This window comes from Bidens hawaiensis, unplaced genomic scaffold (assembly GCF_021521415.1).
Source record: "Bidens hawaiensis isolate Kalapana, Puna unplaced genomic scaffold, B.hawaiensis_p1.1 tig00063569_1, whole genome shotgun sequence".
Classification (NCBI taxonomy): Eukaryota; Viridiplantae; Streptophyta; class Magnoliopsida; order Asterales; family Asteraceae; genus Bidens; species Bidens hawaiensis.
Window position 1 is genome coordinate 10319 of NW_027501371.1, and position 24363 is coordinate 34681.

Consider the following 24363-nt stretch of genomic DNA (forward strand, 5'->3'; position numbering starts at 1 on the left):
ACTCTTTTGAATAGTGGTGATACTCTTTTAGGATAAAAATAGAGGGACACAATGTGTATAGTATAAAAAGTTGATTTGAATTTTGAACCCTAACCCCCAAATGTGAGCCGCTGGTGTTTGGTTCGTTGGCTGCTGCTGCTTCTTCTTAAGGTACATATGATAAACCTTCCACTACACACAGCTAGGGATGTGCATGGTTCGGATCAGTTTTGTTCGGTTATTAGCCTCAATCAAGTTAACCAACCGGTTTCCGGTTTAATTAGTTCGGCTTATTCGTTTAGTTTTTTGGTTCGGTTTGGTTAATAACCAAAATCGAATTTGGGCTAAAATTTTTACTTCTAAATACATGAAATGAACAGTTTTTTGGTTCGGTTTGGTTAATAACCAAAATCGAATTTGGGCTTAAATTTTTACTTCTAAATACATGAAATGAACGTATAAATACATGGAGGCATAAAAACTAGAATAAATGAAAAATGAGTGATTTGGTTCGGTTAATTTTGGTTAACCGAAGGTACAGAAAATAACTGATTTTCGGTTAATTCGGTTATTGCTCGCCCCTATGCAGCCTTAGAAATTAGAATGCTTATGATAATTTACCATATGCACTAATATTTTAATCAAAGTTTGCATTATCATGCTACTAAAAGTGTAAAGGGTAGTCTTCTTGGTTCTCATTTTGTTTGTTTTTATACATTTGTAGATTTTAGGGCTTTTAGATGATTTTTTTTTATATTTATGCAGCCGAATTTAATTGATTGACAACTGCTATGCTCAATTTCAAAATGCATAAATGTTAAAATTCAACTATCATGTGTTATGCTTCTTTTGTGTGTTTGTGTGCGCGTTAAAGCGAGTTTATCTTATATAGATGATCAAAGTAGCTAATATTGCAGCCAACAAGAATATCATAAGATGGATAGAATCAGCAGACTTCCTATAGGCATGTTAGAATACATATTATGTCTCCTACCGATTCAAGAGTTTGCAAGGACGAGTATCCTCTCAAGGAATGGAGGCACCATTGGCTCACAATCCCTAAACTCGTGTTTATTCAAGATATATTACAAGAATCGGCTGATGAGGTTGATGGAGTTGACGTGGCTGAGCCGTCGGTTTTGGAGCAATCGTTCGAACAACCAAGTGAACGGAAAGAAATGACGAGCAGATGTAAACTATTCTACGCTATATACCAAGTTCTGTTGATGCACCAAGGTCCAATCCGTGACTTCACCATTCATATGTATGTGGATTGCTCATGTGTCGAGATTGATCATATACTACTTCATTTGTCGAAGAAAAATACCGTCAAGATATTAAAACTCAACCTTTATGGGAACTACACGTTACCCTCGTCTCTCTTCTCGTTACATCAGTTAACGGACCTGTATCTCAATGGTTGTGTTATTGACCGTCTACCATCATTCACCGGATTTAGTTGCCTTACAACTTTGAATTTGCAAGAAGTATATATCAGTGAAAAAACGCTTCGACGTCTTTTATTGAGTTGTCCATTACTTAAGAGACTGACTATTGTAAGTTCATAATAAATTGAATGTTATGTCAATCCTCACAGTCTTTCATAACTTGGCTCGTTTTTGTAACTTTTGCAGGATAGTGACGATTCAACTATCGTTGGTAATGAAGATTCCACCATTGCTGGTTTCATGGAGTGTTTACCGGTCATTGAATATCTATTGGTTTGGTTTTCTTTTTATGGGGTAATTCTATCCACATGCTATATACTTTACTATACTTCGGTCTGCTAATTAGTTATTACTAATCTTTGTTTCGTTTATGCTTCAAGTGTTTTGATCCACTTCCAAGAAAGGTTTTGACAACATTGGTCCGCTTGAAATACTTGTGTGTGGAATGTCTACCTTTTGGGCACCTATGCTCGTTACCTTTTCTTGTTCTTTTGATTAGAAGCGCCCCAAATCTCGAAAAACTTAAGCTAGAGGTAAATACCAAAAATCTATATTGTATCCTTCGTGATTTTATATTCTTATATCAAGTGGTTAGGGGTGCAAACGAGCCGAGCCCGAGCTCAAATAGGCTCGAGTAACTTACACGGAGCTCGAGCTCGGCTCGTGAGTAGATTTTCAAGCTCGTGCTTGGCTCGTTTACTATTTATTAATTATTTTTTTTATATATTCTTAATTATATATACATATATTTTTAAAATTATAGTTTTATGTATAAAAGAATATATATTATTTAGTTATTTTATTTATTTTTCATAACATTATATATATATATATATATTATTAAATATATATGATAGGCTCAATTAGGCTCGCGAGCTGGCTCAAGCTCGATAAGTGAAGCTTGGGCTCGTTTATTAAACGAGCTGTACTTTTTGGCTCGGGCTTGGGCTCGATTAAGCTCAGCTCGATCGAGCTTATTAACGGGCCGATCTCAAGTAGCTCGCGAGCGGCTCGGCTCATTTACACCCCTAATATAAAAAAAAACATTCACAAAAGACGCTTCGTGTAGGTTGCCGAAGATCACTTGGATGATATTGCAAGATTTATAGGCTCCTCTAAACTCAAAGGTTACTCAGATATTATGTTGGAGCATCTTAACGAATTAGAGATTACGGATTTTAGTGAACCGAAGAATGGTTTGGCGTTTGTGAAGCTTATTTTGGCCAAGTCACCTGTACTAAAGAAGGTCAAGATATCTCTATGGGATGAGTTGAATAAGGATGAAAAATTGCAGGTCTCGAAAATGCTTTTAAGCTTCCCGTGTGCATCACCTGTGGTAAAAGTCATTGTTAGTTGATAGTCAGTTAGTCGCATCACTTGATGGATTCGTTGGTCATTTGGTGAAATGATCAGTTTTGTTTCGATGTTGAGAATCATGATATTTCGCAACTTGAACGAGTTATGTTATTATGCTAGTTATTGTTGCATACTTCAACTCATGTATCTTCTCCTGTTGATCATTTTACAGTTTTTACTTATCTTAATTTACACTATGAGAAACTAATCACTTATCGGCTTACTATGTTTGTCGTGTGGCCTTACGTGTGTGAAACACAGTTGGTTTCACCGCAACTACATACACCATTAAGCCATCAAGTGCGCCATATACGCTTCCTTAAAAGTTGGTTCATTTGGCCACACCATTTTGCCTAGTTTCTTGGTTCAGTTAACCAAATTAGTGTAGTGAATCAGAAATTTTTGTGTGAGCAGAAGCACTTGACAGATATATATACACACACACACACACACATTTGTGTAGTTGAATAAAGAGCTGGAGAGTGGACGCAGGGGTGTGAATGGTTCGGCTATTAGCCAAGACCGAACCATTACCGAAGTCATCAGTTAATCAATCTTTTTAACCAGTGTGTTTTTGTTTAATTCAATCTGTTTGTTGGTTTCTGGTTCGGTTGATAACCAAAACCAAATTTGAGCTAATTTTGGTTTAGTTTCGGTTAATGCTCACCCCTAAGTTAAAATAAGAATAACGCAGGGTACCAAAAAAAAAAGACCGATAACCAGTTGTTAATTCGGTTTTTGGTTAATCTTGGTTTGGTTTCGGTTAATGCTCACCCCTAAGTGAAAGTATCTGAAATGACAGTAATATGTTTAAAATATAAAACAACCAATTTAACTCATTAACTAGACTTATAAATCTTTTTAAATTTAACTCATTAACTAGACTTACAAATCTTTTTAGTAGGAAGTCTACAGATTTTCTTTTTGATTAGTAGTTTTAAGGTTTTTTTTATCAAGATTTTATATAATTCTGTCATAATTTCTTTTCTTTCTGCACAAATGGAGTAATAATTAATTACCTATATTTTCATAAAAAATTCTAATTTTATAGTAATATAAATATAATTAAAATAATAATTGAAGAGCAACTAAGAAGAAAGTTTAGGACAAAAACAATGGACACATAAGTAGTAACACACTTATACAAATTTATTACAGTATATATAATACAGTCATACAGAAGCAATCTCAAGAAACACAATCTGAAAAAAAAAATACTTATACAAGACTTGTGTCTGTAATTCCCAATTGTAAAACAAATGCATATCTCACAAAATAAAATAATAATCATGAAAAACAAAATGCTTTTGAACCTACAAACATTCCAAAGGCTTCACCTTTATTCCATTCAAGATTCAACCCACATTGACACAGTGTCTGACTTTAACCGCGAGATCAAGTCGAAGCCGAGTCTTTAGTGGTTGATGGGTTAAACGGTTTCTGTTCAGCACACGTGAGCACCTCGTGGGGCCCGGCGTACTCGCGACCAAGACCCATCAAGTCAAGATAATACAAGTAATGTGTGATGATGGTGTTCATGTCGTTAATATCACCTTTGCCACATGTGCGTTCGCCATATAGGATGTTCATGGTGCACCCGAATCCAGGAACCCTGTTCCCTGCAGTGTCGTTTTTGGTGGGCTTGAATGTGCCGACCATGCAGTCGTGGGCCGATGGTTGACCCTTTTTTAAGGGGGTGATCCATTGAAAGATTGCAGCTTGAAAGGCTAAAGTGGCGTTTTGTTCAAGGTATTCGGGGTGGTGCAAAAGATCAGCTTTTATGCAGTCGCCAATGTAACCGTAGTTGTAGTTCCTGAAACAAGTCAACGGTTAAGAGTTACGTGTTTATTTGGTTAAGAGTTACGTGTTTATTCAGGTATGGTATTTTTTTTATTTATATACGAGTCAAATATATAATGTCTAAAAGGTTCGGTGAAAAGAAAACGAGTTAAATGCGTTGACTAAATGGTATTTTGATGTGTAAACATCTAAAATCATTATATTCAAAAGATTAGATTATTACTGAAACAAACTAATATTTGCAGTCATATCTGACAAACTAATTATTTATTAAAAAATTGGACAAAAATCGTTTTTTGGTCAACCCAACCCGTTTTGACCCATATAAATTCACACATTTGGACTTGCTACTGAACGGTCCGACTCGCTCATATACTTTCCACCTTTAGTGAACTGACTATTTTGTTATTAAAAGAATAATAATTTATTTATTTTCATACCAAAAGACGGGCAAAGCACCACGACCAAAGTACAAAGCACCGGGTGCGCAAGGGTATGTGTATTTGTAGTTATCGTCACAGTAATCTTGCATCGGGCTCATTTCTTTGTTGTAGCATAATCCCCATGCCGTGGGCCCACCAATTGCCACTCCATATCCACCTAAATCATATAAAAAATGTTATTTTCCATTTAGCAGTTTAACATGCAAAACTGATCTATATTTGAATAGGGACTTCACAGTTTTAGTCGAGAATAAACGCAACATAAGGACTTTGTGAAAGTGGTATTTCGACTATCAGAGATAAGTAGGCAATATAATATATATATATATATATATATATATATATATATATATATGTTTTAATAATAAATTTCTTACTTCAACTATGCCTACCAAAAGCATGCACTATAAAAAGACTGTAAGCGACTGTCACCTTTTCAACACAATTATCTAAAAGTGTTTATTTGGCCCGTTTGCAATAACAAATAACCCCTAAACTGACCTGTATGTGATAACACACAACCCAAATTGACCCATTCATAAGCGGGCCAAAAATACCACCTCTACACATAACACGATTCCTTATATATAAAGAACGAAAGTCAAACCGTTTAAAGTATAACTTACAAGAAGTTTGACTTCCAACATGAGCAAGAAAAGCAGCAACCTCCAACATTTGTGTTGTCTTGTTACCCGTGGTACCAAACCCTAGGGGCTGATAAATGGCTGAAGCGGTGATAAAAGATTTAAAATCCCAAAAACCGACAGCGTGTGCCACCGGAGTGTTCCTTTTTGAAAAAAGATTCTCAAACTGATAATAATCGAAATATTGTGATATTGTGAGGTTGCAGCAATATTCTGACCACCCTTTACATTCCCAACCCTGATCACAAACTTTTTTCCCCTTAACTTTTTTCACGATTACAGGTGAAGTATCAGCGTCCGCAAGTGAAACTATTATAAATAGTATACTTAACACCAAAAGGCACACATGCTTAGTCTTCATTCTTGTTTTCTGCAATAAAAGAAAGAAACACAGAATAACCTGTTACAAATCAAGCTCATTTCATTGAAAAAGATATGAAAGAATACAAATTTATAGATACCCGAGTGCTTGGAATAATAAAAAAGGTATATTTCATGTCATTTTCTTGTTAATTATGATAGACTAATTGACTGAAAAATTAGAGTCATCTTTCCTTTTCTATTCGTTTTTAGTAAAAAGGATTTGAATGAATATATCTTAGAAATCAAGTTTCATTTTCGTTACGCATTCGTGTAATTTTCTTGGAAATATGCATGAATTATATACATTATACTATATGCAGAAAGAATGTTTCTTTCTATGGTTTTGATGAAAGTTCGACAAAAAAAACAAAAAAAAAACACAGGATTATATTGAATCAAATCTGAAATTAGTAGAAAAAATATATAATACCCAAAGGGGATTACTCAATAAATCAAATTACTTATATCTGAATATCATTAATAACACAAATCTCACCTAAAATAGCATCCATGTAACAAATCTGATAACAATAATATTAAGTTACTTTTTCCTTGATTATTTGGACATTTAGTAACAAGATCCAAAAAAAAGACATAAATTTAACAACAAATGTGTTTCCCTTTAGGGTTCCAAAAAACACCCAATAATAAATTAAACTCCTTTTCTTGATTATTTAGGCATTCTGTCAAGATTGCTTGAAATAACAAGTTCCAGATGCTAAAAGAAGCTAAAACAACAAACCCATTAACAAATTTTGCATCTTTTTAGAACTTTTATAAAAATCTTGAAAAACCCAAAATACGAAATACTAAAATCAAATCAATTTTCTTAATTTGTATGGCATTTGGTGCAATTTTTTTGAAATTATTAAATCATAATAAATCAAGCTCCTTTTCTTGAAACAACAAGATCCATATGCTAAAATGAGCTAAAACAATATACCCATTAACCAATTTTGTAGGTTTATAGAGTTTTAACAAAGATCTTCAGAGGACCAAAACATCCAATAATAAATCAAGCACCTTTTCTTGATTTTTGGGCATTTTTGTCAATATTGCTTAAAACAACAAGATCTAGATGCTAAAATCTTTAAAGATTTTATAAAAATCTTAAAATAACAAGTTCCAGATGCTAAAAGAAGCTAAAGCAACATACCCATTAACAAAGTTTGCATCTTTTTAAATTTTTATACAAATCTTGAAAAACCCAAAATACCAAATACTAAAAATCAAATCAATAAAGTTTCTTGAAAATGCATAAATCATAAAGAACAAATGACAATTAAAACAATAAACCCATCAACAAATTATGTTTCCAACTAAGATTTTACAAGCAGTTTTTTGATATAATCAAGATCTATGTGAATTCAAGAAAGTATAACAAAAAAAACACCCAATAACAATTTCTTGATTATTTGGGCATTTGGTCAAGATTGCTTGAAATAACATGTTCCAGATGCTAAAAGAAGCTAAAAATCTTGAAAATGCATAATTTTAAAACTTTCATAAAAATCTTGAAAATCCCAAATATTAAAAATAAAATTATGTTTTCAAATTAGGATTTTACAAGCAGTTTTTGATGCAATCAAGATCTATTTGATTTCAAGAAAGTATAACAAGAAACTTACTGAAAGTGAAGACTTGTCCCAAAAACAAGAACAGATTTGTGTTATATTTGATCAAAGTTTGCATCTTTTTAGGATTTTTATAAAAATCTTGAAAACCCCAAAATACCAAATACTAAAAATCAAATGCATAAACCATAAAGAACAAAGGACAATTAAAACAATAAGCCCATCAACAAGATCTATGTGAATTGAAGAAAGTATGGTAAGAAACTTACTGAGAGTGGAGACTTGTCCCAAAACAAGAACAGATTGTGTGATATTAGACCAAAATGCAAGTGGGATTTGTAGGAATAATGTTGCTTGTAGCTTCCTTTGACTCCAAGCAATGAAGGTGTAATGTGTGTGTGAGTGTGTGTTAAAGCATCTTTGTCATTTGAATAATAGGGTGGGGTGAATGAATCATTGACATGTACTGATGTTATTAAACAACAAACAGGCTGGATTTTAAATCAAGTAAATTATATGTATGGGAAGCTTTCAACCATGACTTACCAACTAGAGTTACAAGTGAAGTGAACTCGCCACCGACAACTCACTGAGTTTGAGTTGGGCTTGCGGTTTAGTTTAACCAAGAGTGTCGGTGTGTTTAAAACACGTTGCTTGATATTATTATTATTATTATTATTAGGAAAATTGGATTTTAATAATCCAAACTATATGGTGTTGGCCAATATTAATTCCAACTAACAATGTAACTTGTGGCAATCCTAACTTTTAACTTTGTTGCTCTTAACAATCTCACACTAACTGGCCATTAACTCCGTTTGTTTTTAGTTACACAAATAGCCCCTTTGGTTTACAAATAGTATAGATTTGATACAAATAAAAGACCATTATATATCTCTCTCTATATCTCTGTTTCCGGCAGCCACCATCACCGCTGGCCGCCGCCACCAACAACCAGCTGAGCCACCATGAGCCACCATCTTCTTTTACTTTTTATTTATTTTTATTGGAAGAAATAAATGCTTTAAAAACTAAAATAAACCTATTTTTTTATCAAATAAATTTCTGCGTGAAATCCTAAGTAGCACGGGAACGGGTACGGGACCAAGATACGGGGACATTATGGGTACGGGAAACGACAAAAATCAAAAATCCAAAATACGGGTACGGCAAAAAAAATACAAATATATTAAACATATTCCAAAATAGATATTTATTGTTTAGAATTGAATACGTTACTTTAAAACTTAGGGTTACAAATGAAATACACAAGCCTAGAGATAAATGGTCAAATGAAATAGATTGGAGAAAAAACACTTTTATGTAAAAATTTAAAAGTTTTAAGGACCAGATGCAAGCAACTGAAAGATAAATAGTTAAATGTTAAAAAACCAACATTTATAATGATTGGAACACCAGCCAACAAATACCCTCGTTTTTTTTTCTTTTTTAATTTACAAATAAAGTAAACAATTAAATTTGTTTTTTATATGTCTGATAACAAAAGTAAGAAAGGGTTGTTTAAAAGAAATAAACAATTGAAAAGAGAAAAGACAAAACAATAAAATATTGGTTATAATACTCCCAATACTTATCATCTTCTTCCTATAGTCTTCCACCCAAACTCAATCGTTTACTCTTGTCGACGACCAGAAAAAAATGCAGATGAACATTTATATATAAATGTAAGTTTCCAAATTAAATGTAAGTTTAGCCGCAAACCCCTAATTTTTATAGGAAACGTCTCAGAAACTCTAATTGATCCGTACCCAATTACCAGAATCGTCTGGGAAACGTTTCACCGGCGTTTTCGTCCCCAGGACGGGGACTCACACCTTTTCGGCGTTTCCACTAGTCGCCTGAGCCATCGTACACCACCATCTTCATTTTGTTTCATTCTCACCTAAACCACCGCCATCTTCTTATTCTTTCTTTCTCGCATGAACCACAATGCGCCACCACTAACCTGTACAAACAAACGATTCCGACAATCAACTTCATTTTCATCGGAATTAGTCTTTACATATCTGAAAAGATCTGAACCGCCACTTCACAGATCTTTCGCCGGTATTCGTTTCACCGGTGGTCGATTTCATCGGTTGGGGTGGTCCACGGTGGTTTAGATGATAAGGAAAGTAAAGAGTAAAATAAGATGGTGGCTCAGCTGGCTGGTGGCGGCGGCGGCCGGTGGTGGTGGTGGCTGCCGGAAACAGAGATATAGAGAGAGATATATAATGGTCTTTTATTTGTATCAAATCTATACTATGTGTAAACCAAAGGGACTATTTGTGTAACTAAAAACAAACGGAGTTAATGGCCAGTTAGTGTGGGATTGTTAAGAGTAACAAAGTTAAAAGTTGGGATTGTCACAAGTTACATTGTTAGTTGGAATTAATATTGGCCAACATCTAATAGTTTGGATTATTAAAATTCAATTTTTCTTATTATTATTATTATTATTTTAACGGTTAACAAATAGATAATTGCCTAGCTCGAGCCTCTCGGTTAATAAAAGAGCTCGAGTCCGAGCATCGTTTATCGAGCTCGAGCTGACTCACGACTCTAAACGAGCCTGTCATTTATATAATTTTTTAAAATATATATTTAATAATTATTAATATATATATATATATATATATATATATAATGTTATGAAAAATTACATAAAATAAACTAAATAATATATATTATTTTATACATAAAATTATAATACAAATATATAAAAAGAATTATCAAAATTATATAAAAAATAATTGATAAATAGTAAACGAGCCGAGCTCGAGCCTGAAAATCTACTCACGAGCCGAGCTCAAGCTTTGAAAATAGAGCTTGAAACGAGCCGAGCTTGAGCTCTGTGTAAGTTAAACGAACCGAGCTTGAGCCGAGTCAAGTTTGGGCTTGACTCGGCTCGTTTACACCCCTGATTCAAACAAACCAATTCATAAAATGCTTGTTTTATTTACATGATTTTTTTTATTAATAAGAGTACTTAACTAAAAGAGCCTAGCCCAAAAAGGAACTTGAGCCACAAGTGGAGATTATCTTTGAGGGTGGACGGAACTAATACTGTTCAAAAAGCTCGTGTCTTGAAGCTCGGGCTCGTAGCTCGTTTGATAAAAACTTGAATAAAATTAGCTAAAAAACATGATTTGAAACAAACTGAACTGAGTTGGCTCACTTTTGTAACCGAGCGAAGCTCAGCCAGGGTCATGGCTCGGCTTGTTGGCTCGATCATAGGCTCATTTAACTTCAAAATCAAGCTCTAGCCTAGCTGAATTGCCACGTTTAATTTCGAGCTCGAATCCATCTTTGCTCGACTCAGGCTCGACTCGTGAACAGGCCTAGATGAAACGGAGTCTCCACTAAAAAAACCCAAACCTTCTACCTTTAAGTCAGAAGTATACTTCACGTCGTCACCATTTATACCAATTTAATTTAAAATATTCTGAATATCTTTTATATTTTAATTTTACTAAATTACAATTTTACACTTTTACAAATTATTATGCACGCATTATTTAAGAAAAATGACTTTGATGTCATTTATACGAAAAGTTGCTCACTTTTTTTTCTTTTATACTGACGCTCATCCAATTTGTGAGTTAACCGAACAGAATAAAAACTGACAAACTAACTGAACAAACCAAACTGATTAATCAAAACTGATTTGTTAAGTCACCCGAAGATCCTAATCTTTTTTCATTAAGCCACCCTAAGACTCACGAGTGGTAAACCCGGACGCCCTCATAATCAAATTGGAAATCACAAAGATCTAAAGATGTTTCTTCATTGCTTGTTTGTCCCCCAAAACTCTTTTTCCATTTTTAAATAATTATGTTAGTCTTAACAATTTTACATATTTTGTTAAAAATAGCTTCATAACTTCATTGATAGAATGCTATAGGTAGAAAAATGTCTAAAGATGCTTAAACTTAAAAACATATTAAACATGTGGGATCCTAATTACTCTTGTATATTATTCAAGGGCGTCTCAATGATAATTCACAATTATAAACGAGGCAAAAAAGTTGATCCTCAAGTATCAGAGGACATCACAACCTCACAGGGACGCAACACTATTCTTTGAATATATTGAAACTTCCAGTGTCAGTTTAGTTCGAGTACCCGTTCATAAAACTAACTGAGCTGGGTCAAGCTTTTATAAGCCTAGCCTTGAATTTGGCTTGAAAATAATCATATGCTTTCTCATATGATTGAATTTAACAAAATATTCCCAACCACAACTTCAAGACTAGGGCTGTTTTAAAAGTCTATGGCTCACGGCTCGCTCGAAAAAAGCTTGATTCTAAATGAGCTCGACTCGACTCAACTCGATTTCTAAACGAGCCAATCTAGAGTCAGGGCCAGCTCAGCTCGTGGCTCGACTCGTTAGCTCGGCTCGTTGGTTCGTTTAGATTAAACCCTTAAATTTTAATATCTATATATAATAATAGCACACCAAGAAATAAATATATAAATATTATACATATATTATACCACTCGATTCCTAAAACCTTATAAAAAATAACAAAAGTAAACCATATAAAGTTATAAATTCACTAGTTTATAAATTTTATATAATATGTATGTTAAAATTATAATTGTCTTTTTATATCAAAATTTGTAAAATAAAAATTTTAAAAATTAAAGGAGCCCGGCTCGACAAGCTTGAGCTCGGCTCGAGCTTTAAACGAGCCGGGCTCGAGCTCGATAAGAAAATGAGCTAAGCTCGAGCCAGCTTGATTAAGTTCGAGCTCGAGCACACACTGAATCGACTAGACTCGGCTCAATTACAGCCCTCCCCTCCAGCATGAGCGGACCTTTTCGAAAGTGGTTAGGAATGGGCGCCCCTCTCCCAGCCCGGATCCAGCCAGGTTCTACTAATCAAGGCCAGAAAAGTATAATATATCAACAAATGCAAGACGCAAAAGATCATCCATCTCAAAGTCTCCAACAGGATGAAAACAAATTTGTTCGTTTAACTAAACAGTCATCAAAAGATCAAAACCAACAAATGCATTCCTAGTTAGGTTCCATCGGCGTAGATAATTAAACTTCTGTACCACCAGCGATGCGCAAGGGGAGCATTCAAGGAGTTTCGAAATAAGCAATTCTTCATTCTCATAAAAGTCGTAACTTAAGAATATCCTCACTTGCTTTAGTACGGGTGATTTAGCGAATATAAGCTTCACAAAATCCAACTCATTCTCTATGTTGTTAAAATTTAGAATCTCCAGCTCTTTCAGATGCTCCAACATAATATCAGAATGATCTTCAAGTGTAAAAAAGCCCTTCTCGTGTTCTTTAAGAAAATACGTGGGATACATCTACATGAATAAGTGTCTTGCGTAAGTGTACTTTGAGTCGATAAGGATCAAAACAAGTAGAATAAAACATAAATTCTTGATATTTACCGCTAGCTTAAGTTTCACTAAACTTGGAGAGCTTCGAATCAAAATATCAAAAAAAGGTAGCCCATATTTGTGACTAGTGCACATATTTTCCAAGGACAAGTATTTCAAGTGGACCAGAGATGATGGAAGCACTTTAGGAAGTCTTTCTAGAACAAAAGACTTGAAACATATACACAACAAAGATTAATGATAACTAATACGAAGACTAAAGTCTAATCAAGTATATACAATGTAGATGAAATTACCGTAACGATCAAGCACAAAATAGAGAGATATTCGATCCCAGGTAATCACTCGAACAGATCAACAGTGTAGCCACCTTGACTATATAAGATGTTGTAACCGAAACTTGTCTGCAAAATGAAAAAAAAAAATACAACTTTCAGCTAGGTTATGAAGGCCCATGAGGATTGACATTCCATTGTAATTTATACGAACTTACGATTAGAGTTAATCTCTTAAGTAATGGACAAGTAGATAAAAGACCCAGAAGTTGTTTCTCATTGGCTCTTGTGTCTTTCAAATATAAGGTTGTAAGGTGAAGGAATTCATTGAACGAGCGTTCATGGAAAAGAGCACAGTTATAGAGATACAGATCTGTTAACTGATGTAACGAGGAGAAACAAATGGGTAACTTATACACCTTCCATTCAGTATTTTTCTTTGACAAATGAAGTAATATATGGTCAACTTCAACACAAGTACCTTTTATATAATATCAATCCATATGAAGGGTGAACTCATCGATTGGACCCTCGTGAATTAACAAAACTTGGTATATAGCATTGAAAAGTTTACAACTCCAGAACCTTCTCTCTTTACTTTCTTTGCCAACCGCTTGCCCCAAAGCAGACAACTTAGGCCCATCAGTCGATTCTTGAAAAGGATCATCTAGTAAATGCAAGTTTAGGTATTTTGATCCAACGGTACCTCCGATGCTTCTCCTTGCTGCCTCTTCAATCGGTAGTAGACATAATATTGTTTCTATTATGCCTATAGGAAGCTTGCTGATCATATCCATCTTAGATTTTCTTGTTGGCTACATAATTAGCTACTCTGAAAATTTATTTAAGAGCAACTTTATTTAGTGCATACACACAGACACATAAAAGCATAATACATAATCGGGGCCGTCGAACAATTTTTGGGCTGAAGGCAAGAAAAATTTGGGCATTAAATTAGTTGAGTAATTGGGTTAAAAAAAAATATATATATATATAATTTATTTTTAATTTGGGCCTCTCGGGTGTCGGGCCAGGGTTGGTCAACCACCCAGCCCTGCCTCATGCCCGGCCTTGGGGGCATAATTCTATAAGAGAAAAAAGGTTCCTGGGTTCAAATCTTAAGAGTGGCATTTTTTAGAAACTTTTAGGGTCCATTTCTTTTCTCTTGCCCCGGTTTTTTTAGGGGTTCTTGGGACTAGGGGTGCAAACGAGCCGAACTACTCGAGATTGGCTCGTGAAAAAGCTCGATTGAGCCGAGCTTAATCGAGCCCGAGCTTCACTTATCGAGCTCGAGCCGGCTCGCAAGCCTAAACGAGCCTGCCATTTATATAATTTTTAATATATATTTAATAATTATTAATTAATATATATAATGTTGTGAAAAAAATAACTAGATAATATATATTATTTTATACATAAAATTATAATTGAAAATATATAAATATATATATAGGGGTGGGATTTAGAGAGAACTCCTCTTAAAGAGAGAACTAGAGAACTAATAAAAACTATTTTTAACTTTTTTAAAAAAAATATTTTGTGATTTTTTTTTCTTTCCTCCTTTTAATAAGATGATATTGTTCTTAAAAAAAAATGGCGATGTAGTGCATATGTGCACTAATGTGTATTGCATATATACGATAGTGTTTTATTGCATATAATACAACATAATTGCATTATACAACATAATTGCAATATACAATACACACTATTGAATATATGTAAATACAAACACTAATAATTGTACTCGAAACAAACTACCGCATATACGTAATACAACACTAATGCACTATATTGTTTTTTGGTAATTTTGTATATAATATAACACTATTGCACTAATATAATACAAAAAATTGCATATATGCTATTCAACATTATTGCACATATCAAAATACACACTAGTGCACATATGCAATAAAAAAAAGTCGATGTATTGCACATGTGCACTACAACGAGTTTTTTTTTATATTTTTGAGTAAATGGTAACATAATATAAGAATAATGGCAAAAACGGAAATTTAAAAATATTTTTTTAATTAAATTAAAAATATTTCTTTATTAGTTCTCTAGTTCTCTCTTTAAGGAGTTCTCTTTTGATCCTCTCCCTATATATATATATATATTATAAATATAAAAAAATTAATTAATAAATAGTAAACGAGCCGAGCTCGAGCTTGAGAATCTACTCACGAGCCGAGCTCAAGCTTTGAAAATAGAGCTCGAGCTCCATATAAGTTAAAACGAGCCAAGCTCGAGCCTAGTCGAGCTCGGCTCGTTTGCACCCCTATCGGGACGGCCCCTACACACACACACAAACAAATAAAGTATAATGCATAATAGTTGAAGTTAAAGAAACTAACAAAATCAGAACTAATCATTCTACCCTTTACAATTTTAAGTGTTTCTGGTAAATTATCATAAGCAAATTATCATAAGCATTCACACACATTGTCCCTTGCAGACAAATTGCAAACAAGGTATCATTAACAAAAGCATCACATAATCAACAAATTAAGAGATACAAAAAGAGAATACTTGTAGCAAAACTCATAGTTAACACGAGCACAAGGTCAAACTAAAATCGGGATTATCAAAATAATAAAAACACCAAAAAAGTTAACCAATTCATAAATCACTTAAAACTGTTTCCTTCTTTTTAGTGACAGTTGACTTTTCAGATAAATTTTGACCTTTGGTTTAACGATTCCAAACTACGGTCAATTATGAATTTAAGCACACTAGTTAAAAATTGATGGTACTGTTATAAAGAATTTAAAAAATAAACCATGATATGAATATTTAGATATCTTAAGACAAACAAAATATGAAATTAAAACCCAAATAAAAGTTGTCCCATAATCAGTTGTCCAAAATCTGCGGTTTGACTTATTCAGTCAAACCACAAATTATATAATAAATAAACTAAACAGAATTCTTAACGATCGGGTAAGATCATATTCCTCATAGTATGTAACTGGTCAACTAACCCATGACTATGAATAATCAATTTTGTAATTGCATTTGTTAAGCAAAGACCATTTATTTGAAATATAAATTTTAGTTTATAGTCAGCCACCACCAAAAAACACAACTCATATTACAGTAATAACTAATAAAGCAAAGATAAATCGGGTGATCGGTAGGGGTGCAAACGAGCCGAGCTACTTGAGATCGGCTCGTTAAAAAGCTCGATCGAGCCCGAGCCCAAGCTTGAGCCTAAAGTAAGCTCGTTTAATAAACGAGCCTGAGCCTGAGCCCGAGCTTCACTTATCGAGCTCGAGCCGGCCCGCAAGCTTAAGCGAGCCTGCCATTTATATAATCTGTTAACATATATTTAATAATTATCAAAAATTTAAAATATATATTTAATAATTATTAATTAATTAAAATAATGTTATGAAAAAATAAATAAACATAACTAAATAATATATATTATTTTATACATACAATTATAATAGAAAAAATATATAAAATAATTACAATTATACAAAAAATAATTGATATAATAGTAAACGAGCCGAGCTCGAGCTTTGAAACTAGAGCTCGAAACATGCTGAGCTCGAGCTCGAGCTCCGTGTAAGTTAAATGAGCCGAGATATTAGAACTAATAGAGTTTCTTATTAGCCAAATGCGACTTGACACGCTTTGACCAGTTGTTCTGTTAATGTATCAATTAGCAAAAGCATCAAATAATCAACAAATTAAGAGATACGAAAAAAGAATATATACATGTAGCAAAACTCAAAGTACCACCAGCACAAGGTTAAACTGAAATCAGGGTTAGGCCTCAAATGAAGTATTGCTTTCTCTTATATCAGTTAAAACATTTTCATTCATTCCTATTGTTTGTTTAAATATGCGGTTTTAGTCAAAAAATTTCAAATTTGTGATTTTCGTCTCTATGGTTTTATTTCAGTTGCAATCAAACTCGATCCTACTAACCCCATTAAGTCTGGTCGTTCATGTGAGGGGCATTTTTGTCCTTTTTATCCCAAATACCCTCTCAGGTGAGGGGGCTTGCGAATCAGACCTGGTGTTTATTTGGGGAGTGAAGGGACAAAACTGCCCCTCACATAAACGACCAGACTTAACGGGGTTAGGTTGTCTCAAGCTAAATAATAAACAAATCTAGCTTGACAAACTACTTACAACCAAACTCAGACTTACAAATCACAACTATAACCAAGCTAAGCTCGAGCCCTCTTAAACTAAAACTTAGCAAAGCTCGAACCTAAACGAGATCGGGGGATCCCATCATATTTTCAAATGTGGGTAGCCTTCTCACCAGATCACAGCAAAGCGTGAACCACGGTGGTGTCATTTTAAAGCAAAACGTACAACTAACAAATCAAATCAAATCAAATCAAATCAAATCTAATCCATCGTTACAACAAACTTTCTCAAGCATATTCTTCGCATCAATCAATCAACACACACTCAAATTCTCAGTTCAATTCAACCGCCGCAGTTGAATTCCGGTGGCCGGAGCTGTCAGATCTACGGCGAATTCAAACTACCGTGTAAAGGTCAGTGTTAATCTCATAGTTTACTTGTATAGGCTTTATTTCGCGCCTTATTGTATTGATTTGATTCAAATTCAACAGAAGCTTGTTGAATTCCGTTCACACTACGGCGTAATAGTTTGTTTGCAGCGGTTATATAAACCGAGGTTAGTGTTAATCTCGTGGTTTACTTGTATACGATTGGTCTAGGGTTTATTTAGCACCTAATGTTATGAATTTAATTTAACTTAACGGCTGCAGTTGAATTGCGGTGGTCGGAGCTGCCAGATCTACGGCAAATTCACACTACGGAGTAATAGCTTGTTTGCAGGGAATAGATTATATAATTGAGGTCAGTGTTTATCTCATAGTTTAGATTACTTGTATAGGATTGATGTTGTATGTTCTACGGTTTATTTCGTGCCTTATTGTATTGATTTGATTTAATTTAACTGCTGCAGTTGAACTCTGGTGGCTAGAGCTGTTAGATCTACAGCATAAGAGTTTGATTCCAGGGATCATATAATTGAGGCAAGTGTTAATCTCGTGGTTTACTTGTATACGATTGATCTTTTACGCTTCTAGGGTCAATTTCGCGCGCCATTTCATTGATTTGGTTTAATTTAACTGCTGCAGGCTAATTCTGGTGGCTAGAGCTGTTAGATCTACGGCATAAGAGTTTGATTCCAGGGATCATATAATTGAGGTTAGTGTTAATCTCATGGTTTACTTGTATATTATTGATTGTGTGAAGAAGGTGGATTTTAATATGAAGTTGCAAGATCTGAGTTGTTAGGAGCATAATTGATCCTTTGTTTTGAATTTTTTTAATCTTGATGAATTAAGATTTCCTACCTATTGTTGTAGAGCTCGTTAGGGATAATTGCATTGGAATTTTTATATGTTATTTGCAGTTATATATACTTATACACACACACATTTTCATATGTAATTTACCGAGTTTGGCCAGAAATTGGCCTGCGATTTGGATCCACTAGAGGCAATTTGGTCCTGCTAGACCTGACTAGGGGCGATTTGGACCGACTAGCAACTAATAAGGCCAGTTAGATAAAAAATTAGTTAGTTGACCTCTGACTATCGACTAATCAGCGATTTTTTTTCCAATTTCCTGAGACTGATTGTACCTACATTTCGAAGTTTTTGTTTATTAGAAATGTTTTTGTGCATTCCACTAGTCAAGGGCTGTGATTTAGTATGTCTAGTCATTGATTTAGATTTTGGATTATTGATTAATGCTGATTTGTGTTGTTGCAGACAACAATTGTAGATTTGACATTTAGAGGAAGGAGACGTGAGTGAAGTAGGGAGGGATCGGATGATGAAACAAGGGATGATAGAATGCAGTGTCTGTCATTCCAAGTTGGTGAATCCGTCTGTAAAAACAGTCTCCCGGGCTTATGATAGACATCGGAGCAAGTTTTCAAAAAAGCAACGGGCGCTCAATGTTTTATTGGTTGTTGGTGATTGCATGTTAGTTGGCTTACAGGTAAATTGCCTTTTGTAGTTAAATTCTTTATAAGACTACACATGGCAGATTTGTCATTTTGTGTATGCTTTTCCTTGAAAGGTGTTACATTTTTGTTTGTGCACTGTAGATTTCTCTAAAAGAATTTTTTTGCACCTTTTGTATGCCCTGCGTTTATTTCTTATCGGGTCATTCACACAATTCGTGGTAGGCACTTTCACCAAAGTAACAAAAAGTTCAACAAACTCGACAAGAGTACTTATCCAAAGAATTAATAAATCATCTTTTATTTTCAGTTGTGTTGAGGTCTGTATTGTAATATCCGTCTGATTTGCTTGCAAGATAATATAAGTATCATATAATGGCTTTGCTACTTGTAGCGTGTATATTTTTCATAACAAAAGCAATATCGGCCAAACTGTTATTGACTGGAAATTTGTAGGTAACTAGGTATATGAAGTTGTGCACCATGTTCATGTTGCATATGTTGTCAGTAGCTTACTATTTTCATTTTCTTTTACAGCCAATTTTGGTGTACATGTCAAAGGTTGATGGAAAGTTCAAATTTAGCCCCGTAAGTGTTAACTTTCTGACAGAAGTTGCAAAAGTTATCTTTGCACTTGTGATGCTTCTCATCCAGGTGGAGTTCTCTTCTTTTCTGTGATATAAGTTATTGAAGAGTTGAACAAATTAAATGAAAATTCATTTAGTTATTACTGACTATGTTTTGCTAACTTATTGACTTTGTTAGTGTGGATTTTGTTCTTCGTTTCTAAAATTTGTATGGTTCTACAAATTGCTTATTTCTTTCTTATCTCAGGCTAGAAATCAAAAGATCGAAGAGAAGCCACTTCTTTCTATCTCCAGTTTTACACAGGTACTGTTACCAAATTTCAGTTTTTGGTCAATTTATTAGATATTATTGCCATACCTGGCTGAAAATGCTTTTTTTCTTAGAATCTTTTTACCTGTCTGAACTGCTATCCTAGTACAACCTATTGTCATTCTATATAAATTTTTTTTGAATATTAGATTAAATGCTGATAGTTAGGTCCTCATTTAAGTAAGCATTGTACTATCATAATGCCACCAATTTCTACTTTTTTTTAGCTAAATGTTTTTCTCTAAATGAAATATTTTATGGAGCTGAAGTTAATGAACCTATAGATAAAAAGATACTTAGTTATCGCCATTAGCATGAAACCTTACAATAAAGTTGGTGATAAAAAATGCGGTACTCCAGACTCCAGCATACAGAAAGAGTGAAAATATTATTATTAGAAAGCCAAAGAGCACCTATTAGCTCATATTGTTGATTTAGTGATGTGTTTGTTAAAGGAAAACTTATTTGTATTGCAAATGCTACAAAAAATTTGAACCGCACTTTTGGTATTTGCAGCTTTTGAGTTCTGAAGATTATTTTACTTGCTTTATCTTTCTATGTCTGAAGTTCTTTCAAATTCTAGAATCTGTATATGCATTATTTTGTTTTTATATAAAGCAGCAAGCTTGTGATTTGACGTTTGCCATGTTTCTCTGCAGGCAGCGCGCAACAATGTGCTTCTTGCTGTTCCAGCACTCCTCTATGCTATTAATAACTATCTAAAGTTCACCATGCAGGTACTTATAATGTAGTGGTTCTTGTAATGATATCTCAATATAATAGTAGTCTAATAATAATGCCTAACATAAACCATCAGTTATACATGTTATGCACTTATGCCAACCATCACTAATTCATGTTTATTTCTAAAGTAGTTTTGTCATGTTTACGTACATTACATCTTAGAACTATTAGACCTTAGGACTCTTAGTCATCAAAAGACTAAGGGTTGGTACTCATAGACACATTTTGGTATTCCAACAAAAAACTCGTCAATTTGAAAGGTTAATACCTCTGGTCTTAATTATTCTCAGATTCTCATAGCCAACAAAGAACAGGAATGGTGTTAAAATAAAAGTAAGGGGATAAATGGAAAGTGTTCTGTTGATGCACTTTTTTCTGGTGTTTTTTCACAGTTACAACAGTTGTGTAGAGATTTATGGATTAAGTTATGAAGCTTAGTGATGTTATAAGTAGAAGAATTAACCTGAAATGGGATGGAAATACATTTGTGAGCATGAATAGGAAAAACAAAATAAATTTTTGACGGTTGCATTTTTTTGTATCAGTCACTTTGCTGATGATTACTGGCAAACAACATATATTTTGAAATTTTACTTGGAGCCTATGATCTAACACCGAACTCTTTTTGCAGCTCTATTTTAATCCCGCAACTGTAAAGATGCTAAGCAATCTGAAGGTAATTATCTATTGCATTGTTTCTTATGCCTTAATTTTTAAGATCAAATAAAGCTTTTGTCATTGCATCATTACATATCTATCATCATTTTTGTTTTATGCATAACATGAAAGCCATATTTTGACACACAAACATGATGTTTAAAATTTAGGTCTTGGTGATTGCAATTCTGTTGAAGATAATAATGAAGCGCCGATTTTCAATAATTCAGGTCTGTTATGAGTTTCTAGTTTTTTATGTGTTTTTTTCTTCACGAGATCAATCTTTATATAGGATTCACTTTTCTGTGAGCATCAATACTAATATATTATAAACAAATAATGTTTTTGTTTTCTGTTTTTCAGTGGGAGGCTCTTGCTCTGTTGCTTATTGGAATTAGCATAAATCAAATGCGTTCCTTACCTGAGGGCTCTACAGCAATGGGCCTTCCAGTTGCAATGGGTGCATATATCTACACAGTTATCTTTGTAAGTTGGTTTGCATAATGCTTTGTTATTATGTAGTTAGCATCTCATTCTAGTTTTTGTAATTTTTCTTTAATTTTAATTAACTTGATGAGTGGAATATACAGGTCACTGTTCCATCTATGGCATCGGTTTTCAATGAATACGCACTCAAGAGTCAATATGATACAAGCATTTACATGCAGGTGATCTTAATATTGCATTGTTATTTACTTTATCATCTTCTCTTTTTAGTTGAATAGAACATTCATCTGCAACAGATTGATTTTGGTTTATTTGTTTCATTGATTAAAATATAACAAGAGAAACGTCGGGCTTTTTGCATAAAATACCAATATACATTCAATTTTATACTGTTTCAGTACTTTATATATACGAGTCATTAAAAGATGGCTTTTTGTCCAATTTGGGTCATTATGCAGACCTTTTGTACAAAACATATTCTTCAACTTATGCCATGTGTACCAGGCTTCTCAATGATCTGTTTACATTTAAAACTAATGCCTGAGAGTCTTTTTAGTCCCCTTCTAGCCATTGTAAATTTGACTATATTTGAGTCATTAAAAGGACGGGTATGGTGCAACAATATTCAACTAAAATTTAATATCTGGTCTTCTCTAACTCGCAGCTTGTTTTAATTTGCAGAATTTGTTTTTGTATGGATATGGTGCAATCTTCAACTTCCTAGGGATCCTTGGAACTGCCATTATCAAAGGTACTAATTGACCTGAATTTACATCTCTGTTGAACCAGACAAAACTGATTCTAAGTTGCATTATTACTTATTGTGTGAATTATAACTTAATTCTGCATAATTTTTACTTGGCGTGAGTTGTTATGATTGTGTGAATTATAACTTAATTGTGCATAATTTTTACTTGAAAAAGAATTATTACTTATTGTGTAAATTATAACTTAATTATGCATAATTTTTACTAATTGACTTATTGTGTGAATCTTTATGTAAATTAGAAATGGTAAACTCTTTGGGTAAGGTGGGTTGGTTGTATTCGTGGTTTCAAAGTGAACAAATGAGTCAAAATGGTCTAGGTTGAACCGAGAGCACTATCTTTAGTGCATTAAGGAACTTTAAATGGACATATGTTTTGACTGTTAAAATTTAACCATCTACGGTTAAAACTTTATCATGGTACGATCATGTTTTTCAGGTCCCGAAAGCTTTGATATTTTGCAAGGACATTCAAAAGCTACAATGCTTTTAATTATAAACAATGCAGCGCAAGGAATTTTATCTTCCTTTTTCTTCAAATATGCTGGTAAGGTTATAAACATGTTCAGAGTCCCTTATTAAACAGTTTCTAGAATATGATGGTAAAATATTCGTTTAGCATATATATCTATAAACAATTTATGGCATGCAGATACAATTTTGAAAAAATACTCGTCAACGGTCGCCACAATCTTCACAGGCTTTGCATCTGCAGCTTTGTTTGGTCACACTTTGACTATAAACTTTATGCTTGGAATTTCTATTGTTTTCATCTCAATGCTTCAGGTATGACATTTCAAGAGGACAGCCTCATAATACATTCAACTTGTTATGTGATTTTACTAATTTATCCCTCGTTTCGTTCTTTTTCTAGTTTTTTTCGCCTCTTGCAAAAGTTAAGGAAGAAGAAAAAAATGGGGTGGCTTTGGAGTTGGACCCGGTTCAGAACAATCATAGGTACTCAACTATTGATGACTGTTATGCCCTTTTCACTTAATTTAATAAAAAATCTTTTTTTTTTTTGAACTTTTTAAAGCCCACTTACATCTGTTTACCTGCAAACAGGGACCAATTCGTAAATATAGCAGCAGGGGCCAATGAAGAGGTACAAATGTTAAGTGAATAATATAGTTTTATTCTGGAGAAACTGTTTTTAACTTTTTATACTCCTGCAGGCTACTCATCATGTAGAATCTGATGAAAGAAGACCTCTACTTCCAACTTAACTTGACCAGAGTAAGTTTCTAAAATTAATATATATTTTTAACCGGTAAAGCGGGCAAAAAAATAGCCCAAAGTGGTTTAATGGATATGTTGGCTAACATGTTAAATTGGGAGATGGGAATTTGTCATTTAGTGCAAGTCAAAACAAGCAGGTCCGGCCAAGGCTGTAAACCAGCCGAGCCGAGCCAGGGTGGGCTCGGGCTCGGGTTGTTTAAAAACCGAGTCAAGCTGGCTCTTTTTCTTATCGATCTGAAATGTTGAGCTCGGGCTCGGCTCGTCAAAAGCTCGAGCCGGCTAGTCAATTTCTTTTTAAAACTAGAAAAAATGGTAGATTCAAAGAAAATAAAAGTAGGTTATTTACTTATTACTAATGTTTTTCTTTGCAATAAAACACTTAAGTTTTTTATTT

General features: G+C 33.8%; 2 protein-coding genes and 2 pseudogenes across 3 annotated transcripts; 2 read left to right on the top strand and 2 right to left on the bottom strand.

Annotated features, from left to right (window-relative positions):
* Nucleotides 1-901: 901 nt before the first annotated feature.
* On the top strand, nt 902-2846 carry LOC143603990 (F-box/FBD/LRR-repeat protein At1g13570-like; annotated as a pseudogene). Its single transcript, XR_013148204.1, has 4 exons — nt 902-1535; nt 1614-1721; nt 1808-1960; nt 2497-2846. The product of XR_013148204.1 is annotated as an F-box/FBD/LRR-repeat protein At1g13570-like (transcript).
* A 1236-nt stretch (nt 2847-4082) lies between these two features.
* LOC143603991 (chitinase-like protein 1) lies at nt 4083-6061 on the bottom strand. Its single transcript, XM_077080606.1, has 3 exons — nt 5653-6061; nt 5024-5183; nt 4083-4596 (listed from the first exon to the last, which is right to left on the bottom strand). The coding sequence occupies exons 1-3, from the start codon at nt 6029-6031 to the stop codon at nt 4179-4181; spliced, it is 957 nt and encodes a 318-aa protein (XP_076936721.1). The 5' UTR covers nt 6032-6061; the 3' UTR covers nt 4083-4178.
* Nucleotides 6062-12487: 6426 nt separating this feature from the next.
* On the bottom strand, nt 12488-14093 carry LOC143603988 (F-box/FBD/LRR-repeat protein At1g13570-like; annotated as a pseudogene).
* Nucleotides 14094-18906: 4813 nt separating this feature from the next.
* LOC143603989 (CMP-sialic acid transporter 3-like) lies at nt 18907-23994 on the top strand. The gene is made up of 14 exons (XM_077080605.1): nt 18907-19254; nt 19757-19873; nt 20054-20110; nt 20776-20853; nt 21492-21536; nt 21688-21747; nt 21881-22003; nt 22108-22185; nt 22646-22715; nt 23170-23277; nt 23383-23516; nt 23605-23687; nt 23796-23835; nt 23906-23994. The coding sequence occupies exons 1-14, from the start codon at nt 19084-19086 to the stop codon at nt 23954-23956; spliced, it is 1215 nt and encodes a 404-aa protein (XP_076936720.1). The 5' UTR covers nt 18907-19083; the 3' UTR covers nt 23957-23994.
* The last annotated feature ends 369 nt before the right edge of the window (nt 23995-24363 follow it).

Excerpts from the sequence above, each read along its gene's own strand:
- LOC143603989 (XM_077080605.1), top strand. The coding sequence starts at position 19,084 with ATGATGAAACAAGGGATGATAGAATGCAGTGTCTGTCATTCCAAGTTG. Across the intron at positions 19,255-19,756 it reads GCATGTTAGTTGGCTTACAG|CCAATTTTGGTGTACATGTC; the intron begins GTAAATTGCCTT and ends TTTCTTTTACAG. Across the intron at positions 20,854-21,491 it reads ATCTAAAGTTCACCATGCAG|CTCTATTTTAATCCCGCAAC; the intron begins GTACTTATAATG and ends CTCTTTTTGCAG.
- LOC143603991 (XM_077080606.1), bottom strand. The coding sequence starts at position 6,031 with ATGAAGACTAAGCATGTGTGCCTTTTGGTGTTAAGTATACTATTTATA. Across the intron at positions 5,184-5,652 it reads TGTTGGAAGTCAAACTTCTT|GTGGATATGGAGTGGCAATT; the intron begins GTAAGTTATACT and ends TATATGATTTAG. Across the intron at positions 4,597-5,023 it reads GGTGCTTTGCCCGTCTTTTG|GAACTACAACTACGGTTACA; the intron begins GTATGAAAATAA and ends GACTTGTTTCAG.